The following is a 23,293-nucleotide window of genomic DNA, read 5'->3' as shown; positions in this document are numbered from 1 at the left end:
AAATTATTCAATAGTTTGTCTAAGTAGGATTTTTGTAATAGTTTGTCTTTTGATGGCCTCAAGAAAAATTCTTGGGCTCAGGTTAAGATATTGATTTGTTTTGAATGAGATTAGGTTTCTGAATCAAAACTGGAATTTTCCTATTCATTTATTTGAAAGGCTTCCTCATAAGTGTCTAAAGGGTTTGATTTAGTACTAAAAGATTCGATGAAAAGGTGTTGAATTTGGTTAATAACTTCTTCATCTATTTGGAGCTTATGTAGTTTTATATTGACTTTGCATAATCGAGAAGTATGACCTTTATGGCCACATTTATAACAAGTAATGTTTTTTAAGTCAAGTTTGGGTTTGGGTTGGGACTATGAAGGTTTGTAGGCCTTTGTGGGTTTTTGTAGTAAGGTTGTTCTGGTTTGAAGTAGAAACGTTTTCTATATTTATGGGTTGAACTTTTGTAAGGTGGTTTATTGGGCTTTGAATAAGGCTTTGATTTAGGACAGTCTCCTCTGCAAGTGGGTTTTTGTACATAAAATTCAAACTCTTGGCAAAAACTTCTAGTTCTTGTCTGGTTTGTTTCATTTCCCATAGGTATCAGAGGGAAAACATAAGCATATGATGACATAAATCATACCTAGGGCGTGTTTGTTTCCCGGAAAGTGGTTTTCGGGAAACCACTTTTCAAACTTTCCTATGTTTGTTTGCCATTAGGAAAGTTGGTCAACGGAAAACACTTTCCAGTCAAAGAAAAATTTGGCTTGGTTTCCAGGAAAGTGTTTTCCTTTTATTTTGGGCAAAAAACACTTTCCAGAAGTTGTGAAAAATTTAGAAATGTCATATTATTTGTTGATTATATCAAATTTGGTCCTCAAACTTTTGATTGCTATATATATATTTTTTATTTTGAATATTTATTTTTCAATTTTATCCCTTAGAATTTAATTTTTATATTAACTTTGGTCCTCATTTTTGTAATTGTTATTTGCTTTTTCCATATCATTTTTTAATTGAAATTTTTTATCTATCAAATTTGGTCCTCATTCTTTTTCAAATGTTAATTATTATTATTATTTTAATTTCTTCATCTTTCAATTTTTTTTATTTTTTAGATTTGATCTCTATTATTTTGATTATTATTTATTTTATTTGAGATAATTTATGAAATTATATTTTTTTTCAATTTCATTCTCATTCAATTTTTTAATTTGTAAGATTTTCTCCTCATTAGTTTAATAAACTTGAAAAAAATAAAACATTAATAAGTTATTTTCCAACTTATTTTCCATGACATAACCAAACACTGGAAAGTGTTTTCCAACTTATTTTTCATTACACTATCAAACATCAAAAAATAATTCACTTTCCTAAAATTCACTTTCCAAAAGGAAACTACTTTCCAGCAAACAAACGGGGCCCTAGTCATTTGAATGGAATTTAGGATCTAAAGGTGTTAACCTTTGGTGAGGTGATAATCCCACCATCCTTTTAATTGGCTAGAGAAACCAACTATAAGGAGTTCAGTTATGCCTTTGTTTGGGGTTTCGGTATGGGTTTTGTAGGCGTTGGTTTTCATGATCATTTATTATAGGGTGTTTAGGATGTGCTATTCTAACATTCCATCTATGTTTCACTCATAGAAGGAGGAGGCATTAAATGTTTTTTGGTTTATGATAGCAGGTTCATTTTGAATGGATATGTCTGAGGCATCTGGTGATTTTGGGTTTCTCCAGATGAGTTTATTAATCTCAAGACTTTCTTCTTGGAAGGCTTCTTTATCTGAAGTTTGGATATGATCTGTTTGGTTATATTAAATGGTGTTTACTTGGTTGGTAGAAGTTGAAGGATTGTTACTAACTTGAAGGGTATCAAGAACAATTAGGGTTGAGGCTTCAATTTGGTGAAGATGGTTTTTGATAGCTTCGAAAAAGTCATTTTTTGTTGTTTTAGAGTTGTGTTTAGCTTGTGTTGGTGACTTGGTAAGGTTTGAAAACTGAGGTTTTTAGCTTGAGGTCTATAGGTCTTGTAGTCTTAGAAAAAGTTGGCAACAGTCTTTTGGATTTGTTTTTCTATTTTAGTTAGTTGTTTGCTTAAGGTGTTAAGGTTGGTATTGGTGAAATTGTTTTGCTGAATAATATGTTTCGTATTTGTAGTAATGCCTTCATTGGAATTTTGTAAGGAGCTACTTCAATTGTTTTGTCTTTGTGAGTGATTTTGAGGTTCCTTAAAGGTGGATGTTCAGACTCCATTGAAGGACCACTGGCAGGTTTCTATATAGGAGTTTTTATTCCTAGATGTTATGGGACATGCATGTTTTGCAGACGTGAAATGATATGTATTATAATTTTTAGATGCATAATATAATTCAAACCAATCAAAAAATAAAATTTAAAGTTTATGTAATATGATGAAATAAAATAAACATTTTTGTATCTTGTGTCTTTTTTGTAAAAAGTTTTTGAAAAACCAAGATCTCTTTTCAGAGTTATAGTCACCATAAAAATCATTTTTAAAATAAGTTTTGTCAATAACAAATTCTTTTTCTAAAGTCAAAACTTTCAGCTCGTTTTGGATGTTTTTTGTAACTGCAGAAAAGGTTAGAGAGGTTGGAGGGGATTGTTGTTTAGGGTTTGTATATAAAGGTTTAGGTATATTTGTAGTGTAATCTGCATTTTGAAAGCTGGTATTAGGAATATCAGAGGTTGATTTCCTAGATGGATTTGTATTGTATGGTATATTTATGATAGAAGGGGTTTTAGAGATACATCTTAAATCTATTGTACTGGATGAGGAAGATTCATCTGAAAACCTAGAACTGGTTGAGTGGTGATGGAAAGACAATTTGATTTTACCATAAGTATATTCGGTTACTTCTTTAATCTGGACATTGAGTTTTGGTGGTTGTTGTAGTTCAGGTTGTGTTGCACCTTCGAAGATCCAGTCTTATAAAAAGGTTACATCTCTCCACTAGATGGCTCTAGGAACAACTATATTTGATATAGAAATGTCAATTTGAAGGAGTAGGGTTTCACTATTTTATGATTGGAATTTTTGTTTGCTAGCAAAGGTGAAAACATGGTTTTGTAGTGGATCTTAAAGATCAAGGCAATTGAAATTGATCCTTCAAGCATATTGTAATTGTGAGTTTTTATTTGTAAGATCATGCTTTGTAAGATATATCGATCTCTGAGGGATATAGTAAGGTTTGGGTAATAGTTGAAGAAAACTGGTCCACTGTATAGGCTAGACTCGATGGAACTCAGTAAATAGTCTTGGAAATTTTGAAATCTAGTGTCTCTGAATATTGCTAGAATGGAGGTAGTAAAACCTTTTTTTGTAAAGGGTTTGATCCCAACTTGTACTAGGCCGATATGAATACATTTGTAGTTTCGGTCTTGATGTTGCAAGGATTTTTTATAAAGGAGTTGGATAGTTTCAAAGGGTTTTATGAGCTGAATATCTCTTTCTTCAGTTTTAATTGTAAAATCAGTTTTGAAAAAATCAAATTTGGAATTTTGATAAATCTATGTTTTTGAAACTTTTGAAATTTTCCAATCCTCAATATTTTTTGTAAAATCTTCAATTGTAGTTTCTTCACTATTTATAACTCTTTTACTCTCAAAAGATTCAGAGGTAAAGGAAGCTTAAATAGAAGTTGTTATATAAAAAATAGAATCCATGATTTAAAAAGATAATTTAAAAATACAAGCCTAGAGGTATAGATGAACCCTGTTGAATGGTTGTAAGTCCAGTTGAGTGATGACAGGGCAATAAACCAATATAAACTGCAGCCTGTATTTTTAAATTATCTTTTTAAATCATGGATTGTAAATTTGCTAAAGTTTTACAAAAAGATGTTCATAATATAGCTTCAAAACAAATATATGCCTGATAGCAAGCTATATTAAGTATTTTTTATTTTGATATTAAATATATAAAAGGAGACTCAAATTTCATCCTTGATTTTCTAACCAGCGAATTTCTCCAAAATAGGACTTGATATCTCCCAAATCCAAAGATAACGACAAAACCCCTCAATCAACACCTACAAAATCATAAAAAAGCCAAAGCACTCCAAAACTTATAGCTTTTGCCATATCCTTTGCAGAACCAATAAAATCTTGGTATGATGCAGTTACTACCAAAGGAAAGACATCAAATCCATAAAAAATACAAAGCGACAAAGTACAAAATTTGGTAAACACTTTATCAATTCTCTAGAATTACTTTTGTCCCTACAAACTTTCAGCCAGAAGTCCTCTCAGGAGGATAAATCATCTCAATCAGGTAAATCTTCTAAACTGATTTCCATAACCCAAGCAAGATCTTCTTCTAAAAAACTCCTGCTTCAATCTACAAATCCTTCATTTTCCCAAACTAATTTAATAAAAACATCTCTAAAATCATAATCTGAGTATTTTATAAAAAACTGTTTTCAAAATGTTTTAACAATTGAAGATGGATTTTACCATCTCGATCCTCTTATCACAACTATAAAACTTTTCCATCCAGGATGGTACTTCAAATCTTAGAACATTACAAAAATCCCTGCTTACTATATGGCCATCCTTGAAATTATAGGTTCAGTAAAATTCAAACATTTTAACCTCAAACAACACCATACTGAACTAGCCTATTCCACTTGTATAAAAAAAAATATCCTTCATCCAACTAATTGAAAACAACATTTTCATCATGAAATTTGTTTTCATATCAGTTTCCAAACCAAACTACATAACCATTGCCAAACCTATTCCTACTAGAACTACCAACATGCATGGTTCATCCTCCAAAACTCCAAAGGAAGCCATTCCTGGATATTTTATTTGATAACTCAATCGATACTACAAAACTACCAAATTGGTTTCGCCAATGGTGGGATTACTTTGTTTGCATTGTTGAACTCCTTCACCCACACCTAATGGTTGAAAAAGGCTACAAATTTTTCAAATATAATTTCTAAGGCATAGAAAGGGAAAAGAAATTCCCTTCAATGCTTATGTTTTGTTCCAAAATCTTTGTCCCCTAGGTATGCTCATGGTACTTTGACTACAATGATCAAAACACTCATGTAATTTTGATCAGAAAATACAAAGTCAAATGGTGGGATTATTTTACAGTAGAAAATAAAAGCTTTAAGTACAATGGAAAATGAGAGTTCATATTTTCATCTTCTTCAGCCTCGTCATCTTCAGGATCTTATACTCCTTTAGGTGATGAAAATGAAAATGACTACTAGGACATCCTTACCATCTTTACAAAACCCTTAAAAAAGGTATTTTAAGAGGCCTAGAAAAATATCAAGGCCCTTTTTTAGGCTCACCTATTTTGAGCCCTTCTTTTAGGCTCATAATGTTTGGCATGTTCCTTTTAAACTTTTGTCCAGGCCCATTGTTTTAGGCCTTATATCTACAAAGTCTCCTGATATTCTTTTATACAAGCGACAAGGTAACTTTCAATGAATAAGAAGACAATGAAGGAAAGCCTTTTGAAATTTTAGAGGCAATTTCCAAATTGTCATTTCTTGACTGTGGGAGACATAAACACATGGTTAGCTTCAACTTTCCAGAAGGGTCTTCAACCCTTCATAAAAGTTTTTTGGCTTCTTTCACGGTAGTTCCATTATAAAAGGAGACCTCCTAGACTTCTAGGGGTAGAGCATAATACACTGAAGAAAATTTTCTTGTTGTATTCTCTTAAGAAATAAAAAAAAACTCTTCTATTAACACTCTCCCTGTAACCATTATTCCCTTTTCTGTTACAAATACACATCTCATGTAACCAACATCTCCTATACTATCCTTTTACAAATAAAAGGTTTTTTTCTTCAAACTTTATACATTAGCTTTTATTTAATTTCTTTAAATTTATAGTTATATTTTTTCAAAATTAAGTATGCTTTGTGTTTGTCAAAGGATCTTGTCATTCTTTTACTTGCCTCTTCATTCACATCAGAAATTTGTGTTGTTTTAGAATTAAGTATATCGACTGAAAACCTATGATAAGATCTTTAGAACATTCTCAGGTGTAACAATGTCATGTATTGGTTTATTACACACATACACACACACGCCAAAAGGAAAAGAACAAGTAATAGAAAAGAGATAACAGAAATAGAACAATATGTGGCATTGTTACACCTAAAAATGATCTAAAGATCTGGTCACAGGTTTTTAGTCCATATACTTGATTCCAAAACAACACAAATTTCTGATGAGAATGAAGAGACAAGTCAAAGATAAGATCCTCTACCAAATACAGAGCATACTTAAATTTGCAGAAATATAAATTTTACAAGAATGTAAATAAATATAAATAGGATAGAATCTTACTTAAATTTGTATTTGAAATCAATAGAGGAGATAATGGTTGGTTACATGAGATATTGATTACATGAGATTGTTTACAGAGAATTTTCTTCAGTGTATTTTTCTTTGCTTCTTCGAAGCTAAAGGGGTCTCCTTTTATAATGGAGTTGTCATAGAAGAGGCCAAAAAGCTTTTGGAAAGCCTAAAGATTCCTTCTGATGTGTTGTAGTAAGTCATGTGCTTTTGTTCCTCATGATCAAGAGACGATAATTTGGAAATTGCCCTTTTTTTTTATGGGGTTTTCTTTTATTGTCTTCTTTTCACTAACAGCTGATTTGTCTTTTTGTATCATCAAGAAGTTTTTTAAAAAAGGCCTAAAACAATGGGCCTAAAAATGGAAGCAGGGGGTCAAAACAAATGAGCCTAAAAGACATAGAAAATGGGCTCAAAACAGGTGAGCCTAAATACTCTCTTTTTTAAAAGGATATTGTAGAGATGGCAGGATGTTAAAGCAATCATCTTCATTTTCAGCACCTAGAGGAGTATATGATCCTGAGGATGATGAGGTTGAGGAAGAAATCAGAAATTCTCATTTTCTGTTGTCTAGGAGTTGCTTCATGACTTTAAAATATTCTTCTTTGGATTTGGCGGTTGTCAAGAGTGCTAAGGCATGGGCTTTTTAGGCAAGGAAAAGGGATTGTGACTGGTCTTGTAGAGTTGGTGGTTCTTTGATGTCATGTCTGTTGTTTGAGGAAAGCTATGACATTATATGTGAAACTCGAGAATAAAGTATATAAAAAGGGGGAGGTTTATAATAATTCAAAATTTTGTTATAATACAAAATAATGCAAAAAAAAAAATTTAAATTAAATTAATAATGATGATGATAAAAACTTATTAGTTTTGTAAAAAACAAAATGGGGGCTAAAATAAGAAAAAGAGAGAAAGATGGGGCCTAAATGGAATTAATAAAAAATGGGACTATAAATACCCATTCCTTCTCTCATCTATGGCCGACAGGTAACAAGAAGAAAAGGGAGGGAAATTTTCAGATTTTTCTTCATCAAGCCTAAGAGAAAACACCTAAAATTCTATACCTACACAAACCTTAGAATTACTAAGTGGGAAGACAAACTTGGGCAGGAGATTTGCAAGAAAAAAAGTGAAGGAATTGTTAAGAGAAGAGGGAGAGGGAGGTCGGCTGCTTATAGAGGAGAAAGAGGTTAGGAAACTTTAATCAAACACGAAATCAAACTTAAATTTCCTCCAGGTATGAAGTTCTAAACCAATTAGGAAAGCCAATTTAAATTCATGCAAGAATTGTGCATTAATTTGAAGTTTGAAAAATTAGGGTTCTTGAGTAAAATTGGGGAAATATGGAATTGATTGGAATTAAATTAGTTGAGCAGCATAGGTTGCCTAAAAAGGATGAAATTATGCAAAGAAGATTTCAACAAAATCAAATACTAAGGGGAAATAGTGGTCGGCCATGGGGTTGTAAAGAAAGAGGGGAAATTCTGAGTTTTATGTTGTTTTCCTTGTTGCTCAATTGAAATAGGTTTTAGGAAGTGAACAGTAAGGAAATGTGGTGATTAAGTGTATAAAAAAAAAAAAAGGAAAGGAACCCTTAGTTTCCTTAGGCCAAGAGCCAAGTAAGGGAGGGAAGAAAAAAAATTTGATACATTGTGTGTTCTTGATGCATAATTGTGGCAGTAGAAAACATTTTTAGAAATCATAAATGAATTTGGCCATATTCGTTACCTCCTTTCTAGAGGAGTTTCGAGTGTCAGAACAGTAAAATATAGAGACAATCTCTTCATAAGAGTTGTAGCCGGGAGTGTTAGCTTTCCAACGAATCTGACCCTGCTTAATTTAGAGTCCTAGAACTCTAGATATGAATAAAAATCTGAGAAGAGCTTGAGTTGTCGCCACTGTTGGCAGATTCGGCCAAGTCAACAAAACGGCGAGTTTTAGTCGTATTAAGGATAGAATTCATTTTCTTGCCTTTTATAAAACATGTAAGATTGTGTCTTGATCTTCAAAAAGAAATAAGCTGCGATCAAAATTAAATTCATGATGTCCACATAGGCTACTAATGAGCTGAAAATGTTAATGGATAATAATAAGGAATGTAGGTGAGAAAGAAAAGAATGGTAAAAGAGAAATGAATATTATTGTCATTGTTGGTGTTGTGTTGTGACATGTGGACTAATATGGAATAATGATGGGTGTTTGTGGTTTCAAGAGGAACCGCGGGAGGAGTACAACAACAGGGGAACGTAAGTCGAGTGTCTACAATAGGTAGGTACTCGGTACCTATATCTTTTATAGTTGATAATTATTTTAATTAACTATTGAACTATAAATGTTGGTGCTTATTGGTGAGGAAAGGAAAAAGGAAAAAGAAAGAAAGGTTACATTATAAAAAAAAAAAAAGAGAGAGAATTATAGAAACAGAGAACCAAATTTAATTTATGGGTTCTCTTGGAGGAAATGAATAGTTACAAATAATTGTTGGAAGGTGATGCAACCATATTATTCAATAGTTTCACCCACATTTAACTAGTGTTTTGCCTATGTTTTATATATAAAATGCCTTGATATTCTTTATTTTATGTTTTGAAAGCACTTTTGGATGAAAGATGCAAAAAGGAGTAAATTGGAGATAATTGGCAGATTTGACCTTCAGTCGATGTTTTGTGCAGAGCGTGAGCTCTAGAGGTTGAAATGAAGTGATTCCAGTGGAATTACAAAGGTAACATCCATACCTTTCTGGACATCTAAGGCAAGAAAATAAAATAAGGAAGAGCATGGAAATCGCAGCCTTCAAAGTCAAATCTCGCAATCTGCCAGTGTTGACCTTTGGCCATTCCAACTTGAATATCTGGAGCTACAGAAGTCCAATTGATGCAAACTCAATTTTTTTGGATTCATGACTCAAAGTTATATAAACGCTCAAAATTGCAGCAAAAAACGATGTCATATGAGGGAGATATGAGTTTTCAAAGATGACATCTGAATTCTGCCAGCAAACAGGTTTCGTGAAGAAACGAGTCCAAATGACATTCCGAAGCATTTAAACCGATATCCAAGTTTTTATTTCAGCAATTTAGCTCCTCTAAATCAAAGCTTGAAGATTTCATGCAAGGCTATTTCTCCTTTTTAGGAAAATAGTTATTGAAGTACTTAAATGTAAACAGTCTACTTAATGGAGGACTATTTTGTAAAATAGAGACCTAGGGTTTCCTAGGATATAAAAAGAATGAGAGAAGAGAAGGGGAGCAGCCAGCCAAGGAGAGAAAAACGCCCCCTTCCTCTAAGAAACCCTAAATTATGCATTCTTTCTTCTTTTTGATTAGTTGTTCAACAAACATGCAAGGCTAAACACTTTTTCTTGGTTGCAAGGACACGGAAACCTTCGGATTTCAAGAACTGTGAGATTTATTTTACCTTTTCTTTTCAGTTTATATGATGAATATGTTTGTTCTCCTATGCTTATTTTTCCTATGATTGTTTATTTTAATTGCTAGAGCGGACTCTAAGTTATTATTGTAGACAATCTATTGTTAAGTTTGATATCAAAACCGGAGTTGTGGTATATGAACTTGTGAAGCAACTGAGTTTAATAATTGTGGCGGATCTACGTTATTAATCTTAGGGAGAACATTCAATCAAATCAAACATAGACTGCGGACAGTTATGTTTTCTTGATTAATCAACTTATCTAGTTCTTAAGGCTGCCATTGAATTAAATTACTAGTGCGGACACTGTGGTTGTTTGATGGTTAGGGCTAGTTATACGGCGGATCCGTTAACTAACCAATGTTAAGAAGAGATAAATATTCAGAATATAAATTGATGTTTCGTTTCCATGATCAGTTCTGATTTCTGTAGGTGGATGTGTGCTTGTGACCAAGGTTTGTTCTCTTGATAATTTTCTGATTTTATTAAATTTAGTTTGATAGTTTTCTGTTTTCTTTTGCTTTAGCCTAGATAACGTCCAACCCCCCCCCCCCCAAATTGCATATCATCTAGCATAAAAATCTGACTTGAATCTTCCTCGTGGGATCGACCCCTTGCTTGCTCTATACTATCTTGTGTGTTGTGTTTGAAGCTAGGGTAATTAATTTGTGCGACCGCGACATCGCAACAAATTTTGGCGCCGTTGCCGGGGAAGTAATTTTAGTTGATTCTTGTGCTATTATTTTTATTTGCTGTGATTGTTATTTCTTTTTCTGAAAAAAAAAAAAAAACAGAATTTTTGTTTGTTGCGGTACTGTTCATTACGGCAGCGGTACTGTTCAAAACAGATTTTTTGGTGGAATTAGGTATCGGCCATTTGTTTCCTGAAGGGAAACGACGTTCTAAACAGGACTAGTGGTAAACCACTAGCCCCACCCTATCGAGGCCAAATTCCGCTGTTTTCTAGGGTTTTTAGGCAGTTTTTGTTTTCTACCGTAGGATTTTCGTACAATTTGCATTGTTTTCGATCTCTTGTGTGGTTGGTTTATTTTGAATTTTCTTGATGATTTATGCCAGTAACCCGTTCTACTAATCAAATTCAAGTGCATTTGGATCTCGAAATAGAAAAAACTTTACGCAGGTTACGAAAGGAAGTTCGCCTTAACACCATGGTTGTTGCACGACAACAAACACTCAAGGAGCTTGCTGCTCCTAACGTGGAAAATCAGCCATTGTGCATAAACATCGACAATAATGTAAACTTTGAGCTCAAATCTGGTTTTATACATTTGCTACCAACTTTCAATGGTCTTGCAGGAGAAGATCCTCATACTCATCTCAAGGAATTCCATATGGTTTGCGTTGGCATGAAACCGAATGGAGTTGATGAAGAACAGGTTAAGTTGAAAGCTTTCCCTTTCTCTTTAAAAGGGGCAGCAAAGGTATGGCTTTTCTCCATTCTCCCAGGTTCAATTGGAACGTGGAATGGCATGAAGAAGATCTTCCTTGAGAAGTATTTCCCAGCATCTCGAGTTGCCAACATAAGGAAAGAAATATGTGGGATTCGACAATCTCATGGAGAGACACTTTCCGAGTATTGGGAAAGATTTGAGCAACTGTGCATTCAATGCCCTCATCATCAAATACCCGATCAGCTGCTCATTCAATATTTCTATGAAGGATTGATGCCTACTGACCGTAGTATCATTGATGCTGCAAGTGGAGGGGCATTGGTAGATAAGACACCCGAGGCTGCACGCCAATTGATCTCAAACATGGCAGCCAACTCGAAACAGTTTGGCACTCGTGGAGACTTTGCAAATAAACGAGTAAATGAGATAAGTATTTCTAACCTTGAGAATAAAGTTAATGATCTTACTTCTCTTGTGCGTTCTTTGGCCTGTGGCAATGTACAGCAGGTGAAAGTTTGTAGCATATGCTCCTTACAAGGACATGCTTCAGATATGTGCCCAACAATGCAAGAAGATTACATTGAACAAGCTAATGCAGTTGATGGAGCATTCAATGGACAACCTCAGCGTAAGTATGATCCTTTTTCCCACACGTACAATCCTGGATTGAGAGATCATCCCAACCTACGGTATGGGAACCAGCCTCAACAAGGCAATCAAGGCCGACAATTCCATCCCCATGGATTTCAACCCCAACAGAATTATCAAGCAAGACAACCCCCTTCATTCACAAACTCCAATGTTATGGGGTCGTCATCCAGTGATGATCTTCGTGAGATGATGAAAACTTTGGCTTCTAACACTGTGACCTTGCAACAAAATGTCATGTCTTTTCAACAGGAAACAAGGTCAAGTATTCACAACTTGGAGAAGCAAATGGGGCAAGTAGCTTCAAGTGTGGGGAAATTGGAAGCACAAATGAATGGAAAATTGCCCTCCCAAGCATTGAATCCAAAAGAGAATGTTAGTGCGATCATGCTGCGAAGTGGGAAAGAACTTGAAGAGAAAAGGTCGAAACAAATTGAGATGGAGGAAGAAGAAGAGATAGAAACTGAATTGAGTACAAAAAAGAAACATCCTTCTCCTTCACAAATTGAAACCACGACCAACACTCTAAAGGTAAGTCCTCAATCAATGACTTCCAGTTTTAAAACAATTCCACCCTTTCCTGTGAGTTCTTCTAGGTCAAAGAAAGAGGACAAAGAAAAAGAGATTTTAGAGGTTTTCAAGAAAGTAGAACTCAACATTCCTTTGCTTGATGCTATCAAGCAAATTCCCAAGTATGCAAAATTCTTGAAGGAGTTGTGTACTACTAAGAGAGCTTTCAAACTGAAAGGTCATGAAACGGTAAGTATGGGTGAAGTTGTATCTGCCGTTGTTCAAAAGAATCTGCCTTTGAAACAAAAAGACCCAGGTGCGTTTACTATCCCATGTGTTATTGGTAATGCTAGTTTTAAAAGAGCTTTATGCGATTTAGGTGCATCCATTAGTGTTATGCCCAAACATGTTTATGATTCTCTTAGTCTTGAGCCTTTGAATAAAACTAGCATTGTAATACAACTTGCGGATCGTAGTTTTGTTTACCCACTTGGTGTGATAGAAGATGTCCTAGTTAAGATTGATAGTTTGGTCATTCCATGCGACTTTTATATTCTTGATATGGAACATGATTCTTGTGATTCATCAAACAGCACTCCTATATTGTTTGGGAGACCATTCTTGAAAACTGCCAATACAAGGATAGATTGTGGTAAGGATACTTTGTCTATGGAAGTAGGAGATGAAAAGATTGAATTTAATTTTCATGATGCAATGAAATATCCTTATAGCAATGTTTATTCTATCACATGCTATGACCAAGTTGATAAGTGTGTGCAGCAAGTTTTTGATTTTGATTGTGAGGATGGATTAAGCGTAGCTTTGAGCTATGGCTATGATTTTAACGAGATAAAAGAGATGGAGAGGCACATATGTGTTCCCCAAAACGTGCACGAATCAGCATTGGCTTTGCAATCATTGCAAACTGTTCCCCATGGTAATGTCTTTGTTGATTTAGTACTCTCACATAAAAAGCTTTTGCCATCTATTTTACAGGCACCCGAGTTAGAATTGAAACCTTTGCCTGATAATTTGAAGTATGTATTCATTGGCGACAACAATACACTTCCCGTTATTATAGCATCAGGTTTGACAAATACGCAAGAGGAAAAACTTGTGAAATTGTTATGTGATCACAAGACGGCCATTGGATGGACTTTAGCTGACATCAAGGGCATTAGTCCCTCAATGTGTATGCATCACATACTATTGGAGGACAATGTGAAACCAACAAGGGAAATGCAAAGGAGGTTGAACCCGCCTATGATGGAGGTAGTGAAAGCTGAAATTTTAAAACTGTTAGATGCAGGAGTCATTTATCCCATCACGGACAGTAAATGGGTTGCGCCAATCCATGTGGTGCCTAAAAAGACCGGAATCACGTTGGTGAAAAAAAAAAATGATGAGCTCATTCCTACTCGTATCTCGAGTGGATGGAGAATGTGTGTTGATTACAGAAAGCTAAATCTTGCTACACGCAAAGATCATTTTCCATTACCATTCATGGATCAAATGCTTGAACGCCTAGCAGGTAAGTCTTTTTATTGCTTTCTTGATGGATATAGTGGATACAATCAGATTGTTATTAATCCTGAGGATCAAGAAAAGACTACATTTATATGTCCATTTGGTACATATGCATATAGGAGAATGCCCTTTGGTCTCTGTAATGCACCTGCAACTTTTCAAAGATGCATGATGAGTATTTTTTCTGACTATGTTGAAAGAATAATTGAGGTTTTCATGGATGATTTCACGGTGTATGGTGATTCTTTTGATAAATGTCTAGAAAATTTATCTTTGATCTTGAAAAGGTGCATTGAAACTAACCTTGTCTTAAACTATGAGAAGTGTTATTTTATGGTAGAACAAGGAATAGTTCTTGGGCATGTTGTGTCTTCACGTGGATTAGAGGTTGATAAAGCTAAAATAGACGTTATTTCATCATTGCCTTACCCCTCCTGCGTGAGGGAAATTCGTTCTTTTCTTGGCCATGCAGGTTTCTATCGACGCTTTATTAAAGATTTCTCAAAGATTACAGCACCCTTGTGCAAACTATTAGCCAAAAAAGTGGATTTTGTGTTTGATCAAGCATGTAAAGATGCCCATGATGAGCTTAAGAGGCGTGTCACATCTGCCCCTATCATCCAGCCACCAAATTGGGATGAGCCTTTTGAGATAATGTGTGATGCAAGTGACTATGCGGTAGGGGCTGTCCTTGGGCAAAGAATTGGGAAGAATTTGCATGTTATCGCCTATGCTTCCCGCATGTTGGACGGTGCACAATGCAATTACCATACAACTGAGAAGGAACTTTTTGCAGTGGTGTTTGCTCTTGAAAAATTTAGGTCATATCTACTTGGTACAAAAGTCATTGTTTTTACTGATCATGCAGCTTTAAGGTATCTTTTGAAGAAAAAGGAGTCCAAACCAAGATTGATTAGGTGGATCTTGCTTTTACAAGAATTTGATCTTGAGATCAAAGACAAAAAAGGTGCCGAAAATCATGTGGCTGATCACTTGAGCCGACTAAGGACTGAGGATATACAAACCGAAACAATAAGAGAGACATTCCCCAATGAGCAGTTGTATGTGTTACATTCCTCTACAAGACCATGGTATGCTGATTTGGTGAACTATTTAGTCACCAAAGAATTCCCTCCAGGTTTGTCTACATCCCAAAAAGACAAGTTACGAGCTGATGCTAAATATTATTTTTGGGATACTCCTTATCTGTGGAAATTTTGTGTGGATCAAGTAGTTAGGAGATGTGTACCACAAGATGAATTTCATTCCATTCTTACCTTTTGTCATTCTCATTCTTGTGGTGGGCATTTTGGAGCAAAAAGAACGGCCCACAAGGTACTTGAAAGTGGTTTTTATTGGCCTTCTATTTTTAAGGATGCATATCATTTTTGCAAATCATGTGAAAAATGCCAAAAAACAGGTAATATCACTCACAAGAATCAAATGCCTTTAACAAATATTCTTGTGAGTGAAATTTTTGATGTTTGGGGTATTGATTTTATGGGTCCATTTCCTTCTTCTTTTGGCAATCTTTATATCCTTCTTGCTGTTGATTATGTGTCCAAATGGATTGAGGCGAAAGCCACACGAACTAACGATGCTAAGGTTGTTTTAGATTTTGTCAGGACTCACATAGTTGACAGGTTTGGAATCCCTAAAGCTATCATTAGTGATCGTGGCACTCATTTTTGCAATCGTTCAATGGAAGCATTGTTACGCAAATATCATGTGACTCATCGAACTTCCACAGCATACCATCCTCAAACGAATGGCCAAGCTGAAATTTCAAATCGAGAAATCAAGTCCATTTTGGAGAAGACAGTGCAACCTAACCGGCGAGATTGGAGTCTACGACTTGGTGATGCACTTTGGGCTTATCGGACTGCTTACAAATCACCTATAGGAATGTCACCTTATAGGATGATTTATGGAAAAGCATGTCATCTACCGGTGGAGCTTGAACACAAAGCTTTTTGGGCCATTAAAAAATGTAACATGGATTATGATGCTGCTGGGATTGCAAGAAAGTTGCAATTGCAAGAGTTGGAAGAGATTCGAAATGATGCTTACGAGAATGCAAGGATTTATAAAGAAAAGACTAAGAGTCTCCATGACCGAATGATTACAAGAAAAGAGTTTAATGTTGGAGACAAAGTCCTTCTTTATCATTCGCGTTTGAAACTTTTTCCTGGAAAGTTACGCTCTCGTTGGATTGGACCATTTGTTGTTTCTAATGTTTTTTCTTATGGTGCAATTGAAATTACAAGTTTAGAAACCAACAAAGTACTCAAGGTCAATGGGCATCGCTTGAAACCTTTCTATGAAGGTTGGACGACAGAACTCACCGCTTCTGCGGAGTTAGCTGAACCAATCTATGAAGAATAAGCATGCAACATGTCGAGCCAATGACATAAAACAAAAGCGCTTACTGGGAGGCAACCCAGCACAAAAAAAAAAAAACAGATTTGCTTTCTTTTTCCCTTGTCTTTTATTTTTCGCATTTTACTTTATTTTTGTCATTCTCCAATATTCCTTTTCTTTTATTTTAACATTGAGGACAATGTTATGTTTTAAGTGTGGGGGTATTGGGAGAATGTTGGTTTTCTAATTTTGGTTTTCTTTGTTATTTTTCAAAATAAAAAAAAAATTATGTTTGATCTTTTGAACTCCCATTGGTTTTTGAGAATATGAGTATTATGTATGAGAATTAGTTGAGATAGATGAAGATATAAATCGAATGAAGGAGTGTGCATGCAAGTTTTAAGGTTTAATTGGTTTAGGGATTGACTTTGAGAATATGCCATGTTGACTTTATAGTGTTATACCAATGCAAGCTTTTGAGCCTTCAACATTATATTCTTTGATTGTGCCTTCTTTCAATGATATGTATCTTTAGAACTTGCTTCATATCTTGTTGAGATTACATTCATATTACATACATACATGAAGATGATAAAGGCATTAGGAATTTTAACCATTTGAGCCAAAAAGCCAACCTAAAGCATATTATCCTTAGTAAACCCCTTTTGAGCTTGTTTATCTTTTCTTTGCTTTATCCATGTATAAGCCTTAACTTTATGTTTTCCTTTTCCCTTGGCCAAGGATTAGTAGAGCATATACTAGTGATATTTCATGGAATTATGGTTGGAAATTATGTGAAAAGAAAGAAGAAGTGATGTTTGATGAAAAGATGGGCAAAGTTGCCAAAGGTAAAAAAAAAAAAAACAGAAAAAAGAAAAAGAAAAAGAAAAAAGCGTTCCTTTATGTTCTTAAGATTTTATATTGAAAAAGCTTGAAATCAAAAGAAGTTAAGCATTGGTGATTAAAGATGGAAAATTTATGTGCTTCGATGGAATATCTTGTTTGAAATATCATTTTTCAGAATGCTCTACTTTCTTTGGTTTGAACCTTTTTCTTTTACTCTCTTTTACCTCACCTTTACCTTAGCCCCATTACAACCAGAAAATAAGACCTTTTGATTCATGCATTGTTTGTAATATGTTATTAATGGAGATGAGATTGAAGAGCAAGCTTATAGTAGAACATATTCATTGATTGAATTTGAGAGATTTAAACACATAAGCCCTAAACACGTGAGTGTTGGAGTGTATATCAATGAGAGGACCTATCACTTTGGCATGGCATAGATTTCATTTAAATCTCGACGATTAATTAAGTTTTGAAGTTTGCATGTAAATAAATTCATGAAAATTTATACTCTTTATCCTTCTTAATTGTGTTCTTGTTTATAATGCATATATTCTTGGATATTGATGGGAGATTAGAAGATTAGTCATAGTGATTTCATTTAATTTAACTTCAATTTGGTTTTACCTATCCTTTCTCGAGGACGAGCAAGAGGTAAGTGTAGGGGTATTTGATGCAACCATATTATTCAATAGTTTCACCCACATTTAACTAGTGTTTTGCCTATGTTTTATATATAAAATGCCTTGATATTCTTTGTTTTATGTTTTGAAGGCACTTTTGGATGAAAGATGCAAAAAGGAGTAAATTGGAGATAATTGGCAGATTTGACCTTCAGTCGATGTTTTGTGCAGAGCGTGAGCTCTAGAGGTTGAAATGAAGTGATTCCAGTGGAATTACAAAGGTAACATCCATACCTTTCTGGACATCTAAGGCAAGAAAATAAAATAAGGAAGAGCATGGAAATCGCAGCCTTCAAAGTCAAATCTCGCAATCTGCCAGTGTTGACCTTTGGCCATTCCAACTTGAATATCTGGAGCTACAGAAGTCCAATTGATGCAAACTCAATTTTTTTGGATTCATGACTCAAAGTTATATAAACGCTCAAAATTGCAGCAAAAAACGATGTCATATGAGGGAGATATGAGTTTTCAAAGATGACATCTGAATTCTGCCAGCAAACAGGTTTCGTGAAGAAACGAGTCCAAATGACATTCCGAAGCATTTAAACCGATATCCAAGTTTTTATTTCAGCAATTTAGCTCCTCTAAATCAAAGCTTGAAGATTTCATGCAAGGCTATTTCTCCTTTTTAGGAAAATAGTTATTGAAGTACTTAAATGTAAACAGTCTACTTAATGGAGGACTATTTTGTAAAATAGAGACCTAGGGTTTCCTAGGATATAAAAAGAATGAGAGAAGAGAAGGGGAGCAGCCAGCCAAGGAGAGAAAAACGCCCCCTTCCTCTAAGAAACCCTAAATTATGCATTCTTTCTTCTTTTTGATTAGTTGTTCAACAAACATGCAAGGCTAAACACTTTTTCTTGGTTGCAAGGACACGGAAACCTTCGGATTTCAAGAACTGTGAGATTTATTTTACCTTTTCTTTTCAGTTTATATGATGAATATGTTTGTTCTCCTATGCTTATTTTTCCTATGATTGTTTATTTTAATTGCTAGAGCGGACTCTAAGTTATTATTGTAGACAATCTATTGTTAAGTTTGATATCAAAACCGGAGTTGTGGTATATGAACTTGTGAAGCAACTGAGTTTAATAATTGTGGCGGATCTACGTTATTAATCTTAGGGAGAACATTCAATCAAATCAAACATAGACTGCGGACAGTTATGTTTTCTTGATTAATCAACTTATCTAGTTCTTAAGGCTGCCATTGAATTAAATTACTAGTGCGGACACTGTGGTTGTTTGATGGTTAGGGCTAGTTATACGGCGGATCCGTTAACTAACCAATGTTAAGAAGAGATAAATATTCAGAATATAAATTGATGTTTCGTTTCCATGATCAGTTCTGATTTCTGTAGGTGGATGTGTGCTTGTGACCAAGGTTTGTTCTCTTGATAATTTTCTGATTTTATTAAATTTAGTTTGATAGTTTTCTGTTTTCTTTTGCTTTAGCCTAGATAACGTCCAACCCCCCCCCCAAATTGCATATCATCTAGCATAAAAATCTGACTTGAATCTTCCTCGTGGGATCGACCCCTTGCTTGCTCTATACTATCTTGTGTGTTGTGTTTGAAGCTAGGGTAATTAATTTGTGCGACCGCGACATCGCAACAGAAGGACTGTTCCTCGAATTTGATTAGTCAGTCCCAAGTATGGGAGACTAAAAATGTTATCTAAGGTTGGTTAACATCAACATTTCCGGTATGTGGGAGGAGAAATTTGAATTTGATTAACTATTCAGGTTCATAATAGTTAATGATATCGGCGGGTGACGTCGATATCGACAAAATTTATGGGACCTGATTAACTTTCCGAGTTGAAAGCTAATGATGTCAAGAATCCTTGATATCGGCATACCCGAGAACCTCCCAAGGTAATATGGAACAATGATTAACTATTTTGGTTTAAAATAGTTAATGTTATGTTCGTGTCGGCATTTTCATGAAACTGATTAGTTATTTCCAGGACAGGCAACTAAAGATACTATTGGAGGTTATTGGTGTCGGCAATAGTCCTCCCGATGCGGAGGGGGGGAGGGAAAAGTAGTCAACATAAACAAATTTTTATAACCCTTAAAAGGGGTTTATGGTTGTATCTAGAATCTCATATGATTTAAATAGATAGATATGTTGTATAATTTTCTTCTGTAAATTTCTTATATTTTAATTATTTGTTTTTTTAATTATATGGAAAAATCTATATTTTTGCAGGTCTCTCCCATTCACGTCAGGAATAGATTTTAGGTTCTTTGATCCTTTTTTGTATAAGTTAGGAATTTCGGGATTTGTGATGTAATTTTATCATGCAGTAAACATGAAACCTATATAGAATAATATATTCGTAATATTTTGTTTCCGAAATATTAAATGTATCAACCTATACTTAGGATATTAGATTGTACTAGATTATGTTAGAATATTAAACTGTGTTGTGTTATATATATATATATATATATATATATATATATATGAAATTTTTAGTGCTCGAATTGGTTCTCTTAATTATTAATTTATATGTGTGATATAAGATGGAGATTGGGAATGAATATGGTCCTGAGCATAATCTGGAATGAATTATATAGTTGATTGTACTAATCATGGATGTGATTGTGGATGAGATGTGATTTTAAATGTGTGCAGGGTACATTATCGATAACTTGAGATCTATAGGGGAGATTCTGCTGAAATTTCGTTCGGCAAGTAAAAAAAAAATTATGCTCCATTTACCCTTTATAGGGGGGAGATTAATGGATAAACTAATAGTAAAATTAGGGTTGTTACATTACAGCATATTCAGAGATTTTATTTTCTACCGCAAAAGAGTCCCACTATTTAACATTGTATTTTCTTATCAAAATTACACAGGTTTTTGATCGTTCTAGTCAAATTACCATGAACAAACCCAAAGCACAAAGAATTTGGAATAGAACAAAAGCATTGGGGGAAATTTCTTTTCTCTCTATGTGCCTCTGAAATTTTGTTTGAAAAGTTTGTAGCCTTTTTCAACCATAGGGTGTAGGTGAAGGAGTTCAACAATGTAACCAAAGTAATCCCACCATTAACGAAACCAATTTGGTAGTTTTATAGTATTGATTGAGGTATCAAAATAAAATAACTAGGAATGGCTTCCTTTGGAGTTTTGGAGAAAGAAAGCATTAAACCATGCCTGTTGGTAGTCCTAATAGGAATAGGTTTGGCAATGGTTATGTAATATGGTTTGGAAGCTAATAGGAAAATGGATTCCATGATAAAGAGGTTGTTTCCAATCAGTTGGATGTAGGACATGTTTGGTGATACCAATAAAATAAGCTGGTTCAGTATGGTGTTGTTTGAGGTTACAATGTTTAAATTTTACTAAACCTGTAATTTTAAGGATGGCCATGTAGTAAGCATGAGTTTTTGTAGTATCCCAAGGTTTAAAATACCACCCTAGAGGAAAGTTTTTTGTAGTTGTGATCATATATGATCAGGATGGTAAAAACCATCTTCAACTGTTAAAACATTTTGAAAATTGGTCTTGATAAAATATTTAGATTTAGGTTTTAAAGATGCTTTCATGAAATTGCATTGGGAGAATGAAAGATTTCTAGGATAAAGCAGAGGTTTTTGAGAAGAAGACTCTGCTTGGGATTTTTAATTCAGTTTAGAAGTTTACTTGATTGAGAGGATTCATCCTCTTGGAAGGACTTTTGGCTAAGAGTTTGTAAGGCGAGAAGTAATTATGGAGATTTAGATATGGTGTCTATCAAATTCTGTACTTTGTCGCTTTGTATTGCTGGAGGATTTGTTGTTTTTTCTTCAGCAATGACTGCATTATACCAAGAAGTTATTGGTTTTGCAGAAGATATGGCAGAAGACATAAGTTTTGGAGTGCTTTAGGTTTTTTGTAGGTTTGTAGATGCTGACTGAGGGGTTTTGCCCTTATCTTTAGACTTGGAAGGCATCAGAATCTATTTTGGAGAAATTTGCGAGTTAGAAAGTCAAGAATGGAATTTGTATCTCTTTTTATATATTCAGTATCAAAATAAAAAATACTTCATATAGCTTGTCATCGAGCAAAAATATGTTCTGAAGCAATATTTTGAACATCTTTTTGTAAAACTTTTTTAGCAAATTTGCAATCAATACGTAAAAGGAATTTATGGTTTAATAAGTCACTTTGAAATTTTGTAATACATAGAACAATTGAAAGAATTTCTTTTTTGATAGTAGAATAATTCTTTTGATAGTCATTCCAATGAGCAGACGTAAATTAAAGAATTTGTTCTTTGAAATTTTGAACTTACTTGAGAATACCCTCATACCCTAAATCCAACGCATTTGTTTTTACAATCTTGGGAGTTAAGGGATTGGCTAGATAAAAGCAAGGAATTTCTTGGACTTGCTTCTTAATTTGACGAACGAGAGTAGTATGCTCATCAGACCATGAAACTAGGTTTTTTCTTAGTCTATCATGAAGGGGTTTTGCAAGTCTCCTAATATTAGGATAAAAATCTAAAACATAATTCAGGCTTCCTAGGAATCTTTATAACTGAGGTTTATCAAGGATTTTATCAAAAAATTTATTGGTAATGAGAAGAGACCTCTCAATGGGTGTAATGATACCTTGACAGATATAATGGTCGATGAAACAAACACGAGTTTGGAATAGAGAAATCTTTGATTTGAAAACAACCAAACCATTCTATTTTGCAACATGAAAAAATGTTTGTAAGTGTTTAAAGTGTTGTTCTAATGATGTTAAAAAAAATAAGAACATCATCAATATAAACTATGCATTAAATATGTCATTCATTATTCTTTGAAATTTTGATGGTGCATTTTTTTAAAACTGAATGTCATAACATTCCATTCATACTGACCAAATGGGACTGTAAATGCAATTTTATAACGGTCTTTAGGATGGATCAAGATTTGTCAAAAACCTGATTTCATATCAAACTTATAAAATATGAAAAAAAAATGCAATTTTTGTAATAAATCTTTTTTATTTGGAATTAGATATCTTATCCATTTTAGAGCCTTATTAAGTGGTTAAGTCTAGGTGTGCCTCGTTCTATTTTAGAGTTTTTGTTAACATAGAATGCAGTGCATGACCAAGGCGATCTGGATTTTTGGATGAGACCTTTTGACTCTAGATCTTTGATTTCGAGTCTATAATACTATTCTAATTCAGCATTCATTTGGATTGGTCTCGCTTTTATAGGTATTTGTTTCTCAGAAAAGTTATCTTCATATGACGAGTTAATTAGCTTTATCCAAAAGGAAGGTCATAAGATCTACCAAGACCTCAAGCTCCAAAAATACTTAAAGTGGGAAATGAAGCGAATTAGACATGAACTAGGAAGCTTTTGCCAATAGTTTGACCTATCCATACAAAAATCCACTTGTTGTGGAAACTATCCCAAGTTCGAGCTTTATTCAAAGCCCAATAAACCATACTATAAGAGATCAACCCATATAAAACGTTTCTACTCCAAACCAGAATAACCTTACTACAAGAAAACCCAAAGAAAACCTATAAAGGCCTATAAACATTCATAA

General features: G+C 34.1%; 1 protein-coding gene across 1 annotated transcript in view; it reads right to left on the bottom strand.

The window, feature by feature from the left end:
* Window positions 1–3,958: 3,958 nt before the first annotated feature.
* The window catches only part of LOC133681184 (U-box domain-containing protein 34-like), a 31,620-nt gene continuing 12,285 nt past the window's right edge, over window positions 3,959–23,293 (bottom strand). Inside the window, exon 10 of the mRNA XM_062104349.1 lies at window positions 3,959–4,036. Within this exon, the coding sequence (XP_061960333.1) occupies window positions 3,959–4,036 (78 nt within the window). The remainder of the gene's footprint in view (window positions 4,037–23,293) is intronic.

This window comes from Populus nigra, chromosome 1 (assembly GCF_951802175.1).
Source record: "Populus nigra chromosome 1, ddPopNigr1.1, whole genome shotgun sequence".
NCBI classification, from domain to species: Eukaryota; Viridiplantae; Streptophyta; class Magnoliopsida; order Malpighiales; family Salicaceae; genus Populus; species Populus nigra.
The sequence above is the reverse complement of the archived record's forward strand: the minus strand, read 5'-3'. Positions and strand labels throughout refer to the sequence as shown.